The sequence below is a fragment of the Sorghum bicolor genome, chromosome 9 (assembly GCF_000003195.3).
Source record: "Sorghum bicolor cultivar BTx623 chromosome 9, Sorghum_bicolor_NCBIv3, whole genome shotgun sequence".
In the NCBI taxonomy this organism is placed as follows: domain Eukaryota; kingdom Viridiplantae; phylum Streptophyta; class Magnoliopsida; order Poales; family Poaceae; genus Sorghum; species Sorghum bicolor.
The window spans coordinates 53,434,466-53,444,979 of NC_012878.2; the positions used below are offsets into that span (position 1 = coordinate 53,434,466).

Below are 10,514 nucleotides of genomic sequence, written 5' to 3' on the forward strand. Positions count from 1 at the left end.
TTTTGCTCTAGCTCTAAAGGGGGTTTGCAAGCCACCTATTCAACAAATCTAGTTGATATAATTACTAGGCACACAAGAGCTATGTCACTACTTACACTAGAAAGCTACCTAAAGTTTCTATACAAGTAAGTGAGCTACTCTAGTTTGCGGGAATGTAAAAGAGATGGTTTGAACTTTATACCGCCGCGTAGAGGGGATGAACCAATCAATAATATGAAGTCCAATCACCGGCAGAAATCCAATGAACAATCACAATGGAGACACACAATTTTTCTCCCGAGGTTCACGTGCTTGCCGGCACGCTACGTCCCCGTTGTGTCGACCAACACTTGGTGGTTCGGTGGCTAAGAGGTGTAGCACGAACCTCGTCCTCACTAGGACACCACAAGAACCTACCCACAAGTGAGGTAGCTCAATGACACGAGCAATCCACTAATGTTGCCTTTGGCTCTCCGCTGAGGTAGGCACAAACCTCTCACAATCACCGGGAGATGGCCACGAACAATCACCAACTCGTGTCAATCCTCCTCCGCTGCTCCAAGCCGTTTAGGTGGCGGCAACCACCAAGAGTAACAAGAAAACCGCAGCTAGAACGATCCCCAAGTGCCACTAGATGCAATCACTCAAGCAAATGCACTTGGAATCACTCCCAATCTCACAAAGATGTTTAATCTATGAAGGAGATAAGTGGGAGGTGTTTGCTTAGGCTCACAAGGATGTCAAGTATGTTAGAATGCCAAGAGAGAGAGCCCCAAGCCGGCCAAACACGTATTTATAGCCCCTCAAACAAATAGAGCCGTTGGCTCTTTCACTAGGCGAAATACGGGGTCACCGGACGCTCTTCAAGGGGCACCGGACACTCAACACCTGCGTCCGGTGCTCCAACGTCAGCCGCGTGTCAGAGTCTAACGGTAACCTGCAGTGCACCGGACGCTGAGCAAGTTAGCACCGGACGCGTCCGGTGCACACCGGACTCATGCGCAGAGAGTTCCGCAAACCTGCGGGTCACCGGACGCTAAGCACCGGTAGCGTCCGGTGCTCACCGGACCCATGCGCAGAGAGGGTCGCAAAACGCCCGCACACCGGACGCTAACCACCGGACGCTCAAGCCAGCGTCCGGTGCCTATCGTCCGGTGCCTTACCCTAGCTGGGACAGACACTGTCTGCACCGGACGCTCAGACTCAGCGTCCGGTGCTCCAGAAGCTAGCGTCCGGTGAGTGAGAAACACTCCCGCGACTTCTCCAAATTTTCCCACCGGCGCAATAGAAAATATGCATTTCATTTTCTCAAAAGCGCCGAATCCGAGAGGAACCCATCCTCTCTCTACCCTTCAAACTCCACCTCCTTCTCAAAGTGTGCCAACACCACAACGTGTAAACCACCATGTGCACGTGTGTTAGCATTTTCACAAACATTTTCTTTGAAGGAGTTAAGTTAGCTCACTAGGTTCTAAATGCATGCACATGAGCAATGACACCTAGTGGCACTTGATAACCGCTTAGCCAAAGAATTCCCCTCTTTATAGTACGGCTATCTATCCTAAATGTGATCACACCCTCTATGGTGTCTTGATCACCAAAACCAAAACCCTAAGCAATACCTTTGCCTTGATCTCCATAGGGTTTTGTTTTTCTCTTTCTTCTTTTCCAAGTTGAGCACTTGATCACCTTGTGGTCATCACCATGATCATCTCTTGCTCCAACACTTGGCATGTACCAACCTCATTTAGTCTACACACACTTAGTATAGAGGTTAGTACTAGAGTTTCATCAATTATCCAAAACCAAACTAGGGCTTTCCGTAGGGCCGTGGATGCTGACGAGGCTATGCACAATCGAGTCCGTTTGGTACTCATTGATGGAGTTCAATTGCAAGCAGCTTTGTAGATGTCCAAAGAAAACAAAATGTAGTTATTTAATTGCTAATAATGCTAATTTGACTATACACAGTTCACATGAACAAGAGCACCAAGTAGCATGTACATGACGTCCTTGGCTGGGATTCTATAAAGTCCAAAAACCTAATTGGACTAGGAGTACTCGTGCCATAAATAGAAAGTCCAAAAACCTAATTGCACTAGGAGTCATCGTGCCATAAACAGAAAATAAGCTTAAAAATAATAAGAAATGAGATCCGAACAAGAGGAGAATCATTTAATCAATCTTTAGACCGACGGACGCATAAAGATATGGTAGACTAAAATTTTCATAATTATATATTATAAGTAAATTAGGGAAAGATACGTCCACAAATCAGCCAGGCATGTTGTGATTCCAATTTGGCAAATCATACACTATACCACACAATCAACGTCCACACATCACCCATATGTTGTTGATTCAAATTTGGCAAATCACACACATCGCCGCTGCAGTGCTCGAGCTTTGTTTGGAATATACAGTAGTTTTACGAATGCGACAGGAATCAGTACGAACTACGAAGCCTCGTGAACTCCGGCAAGAATTCCCAGAATCCAGACACACACCAGATCACATAACAAGGCCACATGCCAGCATAAGCTATAACACAACAATGCAATGCAACGCACACAAGATACAAGACTCGCACAAAAGAACCAAAACCCCTGAAAAATACGAGCTTCAACAAATCCTAAAAGCTCCAACAGGTGTGCAATAATGCAAGATAACATCACAATCAAAAGAAACCAGGTATCTGATGTCGCGTTCCCATGACTACACCACCTAAAACCGACCACTACTCAGACATTACCAACTGCATGATACTGATGCGTACTCAAAGGGACATGACAAAGTACAGCTTTTGTGCATGATAACTCGCTTCAATTTATAGATATACTTATTTCATGGGGACCGCTCCTCACTTGGCCATCATAACCTTAACAAACTCTTCATAGTTGATCTGGCCGTCGCCATCGACGTCAGCCTCACGGATCATCTCGTCGACCTCCTCGTCGGTCAGCTTCTCGCCGAGGTTGGTCATGACATGGCGGAGCTCAGCAGCCGAGATGAAACCATTCTGGTCCTTGTCAAAGACGCGGAAGGCCTCCTTGAGCTCCTCCTCAGAGTCGGTGTCCTTCATCTTCCTTGCCATCAGGTTCAGGAACTCTGGGAAGTCAATGGTCCCATTGCCATCAGCATCAACCTCATTGATCATGTCCTGCAGCTCTGCCTCGGTAGGGTTCTGGCCAAGGGAGCGCATCACAGTTCCAAGCTCCTTGGTGGTGATGCAGCCTGCAGAGGGTGAATAAATCAAACTTGGATCAGTATTGGAAAAAACATACAATCTTCTTATCAAGGGCTCCATCACTCCATCAATATCACTGGTTCATTTTAAAGAAATGCCAAATGCGTAAAATATCTGTCAAGATTATGTGCAGCTCACAAAACAAATATTTTGGAGACTTGTTTATAAATAACCACCATCATTTCACGATGTGACAGTCACTTTCAGCAGCCTAAGGGACATATAAGCTTGCCAACCACTTGCTTGCTCTTATTAAACAAAAACTTACAGTAGCAGGAAAAAAACTGCTAAACAAACATTGCTCCAAAGAAAAGTCACCTAAACAAGCACAATGTTGAACGACAACAGAAGGATGAAAGTTATGACAAACAAGTAACATGAGGAAATAGTAAAGTGGCAGTCATTTTCACAAAATATCAATGATGTTGGTCATCCACTATCAAATACAAGCAGTCGATTTATGGATCTATATCACATAATATCATGAAGACTTGGGAAAATAATATAACAGAAACCATGGTCCGCCTAACAGCTAACATTGTAACATTAATAGATTAATTCAGTTCACAGCTTTAATAAACTCAAATCAGTTTTTTTGACACTTTAATGAAGCACCATGCTTACCAACTATTAATGTGTAATCCAAAGTAAGAATTATTATAATGTATAATAGGTATGGCACAAATCGCGCACTAGCTCAGCTTGTGTCTACAACCTGCTAGCACTAAAGTAATTATTCAACAGAACAGTAACAAGCTTTCAGAGATTAGCGGTGATAGGAGGTGGCTAATAATGAGTGCTCCACAATCATGGGTTGGTCTAAGATTACACAATAAGCACTTTACGACCAACTGGAAAGCTATCATATACCAAAACATACATTGATGAAACATAAACAAGAGTAAAGAAAAAAAATCTAAAACAAAGAATGGCTGCTGCTTAACATACTACTAGTAGATAACAACCAGATTAGCAACTTTATTATAACGCATAGCTAAACTGTTGAATCCACACCCTTATTTCAAAACCAAACAGCCTCAGCTATCTAGCTCCAGCATCAAACCATTCCCTAATACATCTACCGGCACTAGATATGTAGATTATGCAACCACGCTGATAAGCTGACTCACAAAGTTTAACTAACAGATCATGCTACGTTCGCTAGACAATCTCTAGAATGTTTCACGAGACATTTGAATTCCAGCCCTACTTAGGTAGGCAACAAATTCCCGATACCCAAATCTGTTCTCCCGCCGTGAGCAGCGCAATTCATAAACAGATTCACGACACCCATAACCATCATTTTGCTGCTCTCCCAGTCCCACCCTACGGACAAACTCTTACATAACAAACAGATGATAGCTGTAAGACATAACAAGGAGCCACCGAATCTCCTAATGTCCTAATCGACTCAGAGATCGCCAAACCCTAAGCACCACAGCACGCAGCCGACCGGATCTAGAGCCCTACCAGCAAAGGGTCCCACAGAAACCCTACGATTCGGGCCGGATCGAGCGGGGAGGGAGCTCGATCCCGATCCGGCCGCGAGAGATCGAGGAGCCTAGCAGGGAGGAGAAGGAAGGGGACCAGGTGAGGTGGGTACCGTCGCCATCCTTGTCGAAGAGGCTGAAGGCCTCCTTGAACTCCGCGATCTGGTCGTCGGTGAGCTGGTCCGCCATGGCAGATGGCTGCGGCGAGGGCACGCGACGACGGGGAAGAAGGGGAGGAGGGGATGGGTGCTCGTGCTCGCGTCACCTTGTTGATTGGAGCCGATGGGGAACGAGGTGGCCGGTCGCCCGGACCGTGGGCCGGATTTATAGGCAGCGGTGAGGCGACCGCGAGGGGGAGGATTCCAAGTTCCAACTGCGGTTTTTGTATCCGGTTCTCCGTCCTTTTTTTTCTCTCCCTGTCTATATTCCTTTTTTCTCTTCTTTTTTCCCTTTTTCTTTTCCGTTTTCTTTGGCGTTAGGTAATCCACGATTCCATATTCCATTTTTATGATCATACATATATTATGGGGCTAGCGATGCTTGAATTTGTGTTATATATGCAATGTTGACGTGGTAACAGTGGTCGTCTCTATTTCGTCCCTGGACAGATTTTAATTTTCCACTCAATTTTATTCATCATCTAAGAGAGACAGAGAGAAGTTGTAAATTACATCCCAAAATAATTGTTGTTTGTGATTTTTGAAAAATAACTTTAGCTAATTATATATTAAAAGATATTAATATTTATGATACAGTATTTGTATTATTTGAAAAATCTTTGAATGTAGTTTTTTAATAATATATATGTATTTTTTTACAAATCGAGACAAATTTATGACATGAAAACAAAAAACGACAGTTACGGAGGGAGTATCAATTTAAGGAGATTGGACAAGATTTTTGTTAAACTCTACATCTTACAGAATATATACTCTAAATGTAAAAAAAAAAGATGAGGACAGGTATAAAATTATTATATAATAGTTCAAATGGATTCTTCCTGTTGACAGTAAAAGTAGATTCTTCCTGTTGACACCAAAATATAATCAGGGAGTTAAAGAAGGAACTAGAAAGTCATGTGTCTAAACAAAAAGGATAAAAAAGATCGAACTTGGCTAAATTTGCAAAGAAGCACAGAAAGTCGACCCATGCTGGTTTAGAGGCCCTCAGCTAAAACAACAGAGCATCTCCAATAACTTGGTATTTCAACATGCTATCCTACCAAATTTGCTAAAAGCATAAAAATCCTCCTCCAACAACTCCTTATCTCAACTTGCTAAATTTTCCAAGTTGCTATCCAGAGGTTTCTATTGCCGAGATTTGTCAAGTTGCTATCCCAAGTTGCTATCCCGAGCGCAACTTGTTGGAGACACATATTCTTTTACCAAGTGAGCGGGTCTCATCTGTCATCCTCTATTTTTACCAAGTGAGAATAGCAACTTATTGGAGACACATTCTTTTTTCTTTTGCTAAACAAATTAGCAACTTGCTATAACTCAAGATTTGACAAGTGAATTTTACCAAATTGTTGGAGATGCTAAAACGATCAAATCTGATTTTGGAAGCCACGTGAGCTGGTTTTGACAACCCGAGTTCAAATCTCGATTTTTCTTGTTTTTGAAGGTAATGGCAGGAGCTCTGCTTTTCAATTAAGATTCCATCTCGTGTGGAATAAGCTTTTTATTAGGATAAGGCTGTGCTTTGTATTTTATATAAGACTAGCAAAATATGCCCGTGCGTTGCTACGGGAGCAAATAGATGTTCGTAGAAAAAGAGCACTTTGTTATATTTATTTGTGTTTTATTCTCTGTATTAAATTTGACAATTTTTAAGCTTTTAAAACTAACTTTGAAGCAGTATGTCCATATATAGTTTATATACATGCTCTTAGACTTTTTAGGATTTTTATTTCACGAGAAATGGCACCTTATACTCTCTGGTTGAAAGGAGCCTAATAAACTTTTGAATTATAATTTCTAATTTTGAATTTGATTTTATTTAAATTGTATAAGCTTCTGTCATTTGTGCATTGTTCGTGAAAAGACAAGAAGCTAACAATACACTTTTTATTGGTAAGCCGAAGTCTATGTAAATCTTGAGATTGATTTTTACTATGCGTTGCAATGGTAGAAAAGCATCAAATGACCATAGAAAGTTATGACATAATATTACATATCTATTTATATTTATCTTTTTTATAAAATTTAAAGTCCATAATTTATTTTATTGATAACCATGACATCTATGGTATTAGATAGTTAATATTGAAAACAATATGTAGCTTAGAGACATATTTATTTAATAATAAAATAGAAGTTAGTCAAACCTTATCTTACTTTAATATTACCTCTTAATATACCTTAGTATTATATTAAAACATGAGAAGTTTGTTGCTAGTTTTATTTTTATTTAGATTAGAATTCCTATGAAATATGATATATCAGTTAAATGTACGTATATTATGAACATATGGACTTATAAAGTATTCATATGAAATAACAACACATCATGTAAAGGTAGTGGAAGCATCATCAAGCATAAATTTAGGTGAGATATATAGGAATTGTGCTAAAACTTTTACCACAAATCAAGCATCACATTAAATAGGCTATCATAAAATTTTTATAATAATTAGAGCAAAATAACTACAATTTTTTACACTAAAAAGCATAAGCAAGCATCTCCAACAAAAAAAGATATACTAAAATTTGTGATATTTTTTGTTTACTGCATGGATCTAAATATGTGGAGCTGAACAAAATTTATTTTGTAATTTTTAGATTTTTCTATGAATTATTATCTATTTATTAATTTTTATAGGAGATTTTGCATTGGGAACCCTAGAAAAACTTTTATTCTTTTTTTCCTATTTCAGCCGTCTATCTACGGGCACATACATTGGCGAACAAATTTGCACTTAGACCCTTATACTTTTTTTTATTCTTAACATACTCTAATGTGTATAGGAGATTTTGTATTGGGAACCCTAGAAAAGTTTCTATTTTCTTTCCTCCTCCACAATCTGCCAGGCCCCGATTCAGGGCGGGCAGAAATTTTTTTTGAACAAACTGAAATTTTCCCTCTTTATAGATAGATATAGATTATTATGGCCGATTAGAAGATGCATCTATCCAATTGTCAAGAGAGATCGAGGATCCACATAGTAGGTATAGTGCTGATCGTCGATCGAGTTATTAGAGGCAGGATACGAGAGGGGGGGGGGGATCCAGTCTCATGCTTATGGGGATGCTCAGCTTGCATTATGCATTGCTCCTGCAAAAACTTTTTAGTTGACGCAAGCTTACTTACGTTCTAACGAGAATGGGTTGTAAAAAAACTCTTCTGAAGGAAAAAAAAAGGAGAATAATACTTGTCCTATGATAAATTTCGGACTACGGAGCATTCAGCTCTGGCATTATCGCGATTGGTTGTATGGCTGCAAATATACAATCACAGTCAAAGCAAATAAAAGTCGGAACCAAATAATGACATCGAGGACACTTTAAGGGAGAAATTCCTTGACCATTCAATATGTTTTTCACTAGTCCACGTTATATTGACGATTGCAAGCTACTGAACTACTTACATGATAATAAATCCACCATTGACTTCTAAAACGACTTTCTGAACGATATCTAATAAATCTTAAACCTAAGACACTACTGGAGGTTTACCTATCTCTACTAGCATCTAAACTCGACGAAACTATGCATCTACGGTGACGCTGAAGGAGGTGTCATCGTCGGCGGCTCTGCTGGCATAGGAGGCATTATCGGCGGCACCTGTTGCGCTGTCAATCAAATATGAACGAACATGCATCAGCATCACCAGATTAATCTCCTTGCGTTGCGACGGAACGGAAAGAAGCATATATACATAAAATCTGTGGAAATCTCATAATGCGAGAGAGGCATTGTAACTTACAGTTGCACCCGAAGAGCGTCTGGAGCGGCAGCACGGTGCCGCAGGCGAGCGGGAGGATGAGCATGCGGATGGGGTCGACGGGCTTGGGCAAGAACTGGTTCATGTTCCCGTTCATGCCGTGGCAGAGGCAGATGGGCGCGTCGCTGATCACGGACTTGAGCCCGTCGCCGCACTCGCCGGGGGGCGTCAGCACCGTGATGTTGGTCAGGTAGTCCGTGCACGGCACCATGCCAGCCAGCGGCGTCATGCACTCCGTCGGCTGGGGCTGGGCCGGCGGCGCGGGGGAGAACGATGTCAAGCTGGCACCCAGGTTGCCGGCGCCGCCTTGGAGAGGCGGAAGAGACGACCCCGGCGGCGGGAGGAGCGGGATCAGTGGCTGCAACAGGCCGATGATGGCGCCCAGCGGCGGGAAAAGCAGGCCCAGGATTGCGCCCAGTAGGTTTGGAGGTAGGCCAGCGGGGATGCCCGGTCCCGCCGGAGGTGTCGTCGATGGGCGTGCCACGCCGCCGGCAGCTGCTTGGTCGGCCACCTTTTCTGCCGCTTCTTGACCTGCGGCCGCGGGCTTGAATGCTTGCTGGACGACTTGGAGCCTCGCCGCTTCCGAGGGATGCAGCGCCGCCACCGCCATGGCGAAGGCGAAGAACAGGGCGAGGAGCTTGGGCGAAGCCATGTCGAGTTGAAGCCTAGCTAGGACGATGCTATGGCGCTCTGCCTGGTTTTTGTGTTGGATTGGATTGGATTGGATTGGATGCATGATCACGTTGGTTTGCCCTTCAATTTATATATGTCTGGATGGATAGCGTTGAGATAAAGAATTCAAACATGCATTTCTTGTAACGAGATTGGATTCTTAATCTCTCATCCCTTATCATTACTACTTCTTCTGATTAATTTGTCCTTCAAATCAAAGGATTAAACGAGTCCAAGGAGTTTGAGGGTCTGTCTCTGTTTGAGTGTTTGTGTTGTCTGTAAGAGATGAGAAACGATGAAGTCTGCATAGAGTCCTGCTGATTTTGCGCTCTCGTAAAAATTGTAATCTTCTTTTAGATAAAGTTGGACGCGATATGGATTGCCGTAGTCCAGATAATCTACGTTCTGCTTGTGTTGATCGGAAGTACGAAGAGTGCATCATCCAGCACCGAGGAGTCTGACTGACTAGTTTCAAGTTCAGACATTGCAGATTGCAAAGAGTCCGACATTTCAGAGATTGTGAGTCTGGTTCAGACATTGCACAGATTGCAAGAGTCCGACATTTCTGAAATTGAGAGTCTGGTTGGTGTTCTATCTAAATCCTTGTTGGCGTCGATAGGTGAAATTTTAAGTTTGCTGCAGTGAGATATGACTCATTTCTTGGACTATCCATTTATATCCTGGACGCCTTTTCTTTTTCTGCCTTGTACAAAGCATGAGTTTTGAAAGCTATCCCATTAAGGTACGATACGAACATCCTTGGTCTCCGGACTGATCGCTGATTTATCGGCGTCGGGCCGGGCCAACACAGGCTTCCGTTGGGTCAGAAAGGCCTAAACCCAAAGAAAAAAAACTGCTACTTAATGGAACACCTAATCCGCAGCTCAGGACAAGCAGGTACTGACATCTAGGCCTTGTTTAGTTCCAAAATTTTTTTGCAAAATCGACATTGTAACACTTTCGTTTGTATTTGACAAAAATTGTCCAATCATGGATTAACTAGGTTCAAAAGATTCGTCTCGTCAATTTCGACCAAACTGTGCAATTAGTTATTATTTTCATCTATATTTAATACTTCATACATGCGTCTAAAGATTCGATATGACAGAGAATCTGAAAAATTTTGCAAAATTTTTTGGAAACAAAACAAGGCCCTAGATCCACGGCTATTGACAAGGAGGTCT

General features: G+C 42.2%; 2 protein-coding genes across 2 annotated transcripts; both read right to left on the reverse strand.

Annotated features, from left to right (window-relative positions):
* On the reverse strand, positions 2,491-5,108 carry LOC8064169 (calmodulin). Its single transcript, XM_002441253.2, has 2 exons — positions 4,830-5,108; positions 2,491-3,213 (listed from the first exon to the last, which is right to left on the reverse strand). The coding sequence occupies exons 1-2, from the start codon at positions 4,903-4,905 to the stop codon at positions 2,840-2,842; spliced, it is 450 nt and encodes a 149-aa protein (XP_002441298.1). The 5' UTR covers positions 4,906-5,108; the 3' UTR covers positions 2,491-2,839.
* Positions 8,169-10,231, reverse strand: LOC8064170 (resuscitation-promoting factor RpfA). The gene is made up of 2 exons (XM_002441254.2): positions 8,641-10,231; positions 8,169-8,506 (listed from the first exon to the last, which is right to left on the reverse strand). The coding sequence occupies exons 1-2, from the start codon at positions 9,392-9,394 to the stop codon at positions 8,430-8,432; spliced, it is 831 nt and encodes a 276-aa protein (XP_002441299.1). The 5' UTR covers positions 9,395-10,231; the 3' UTR covers positions 8,169-8,429.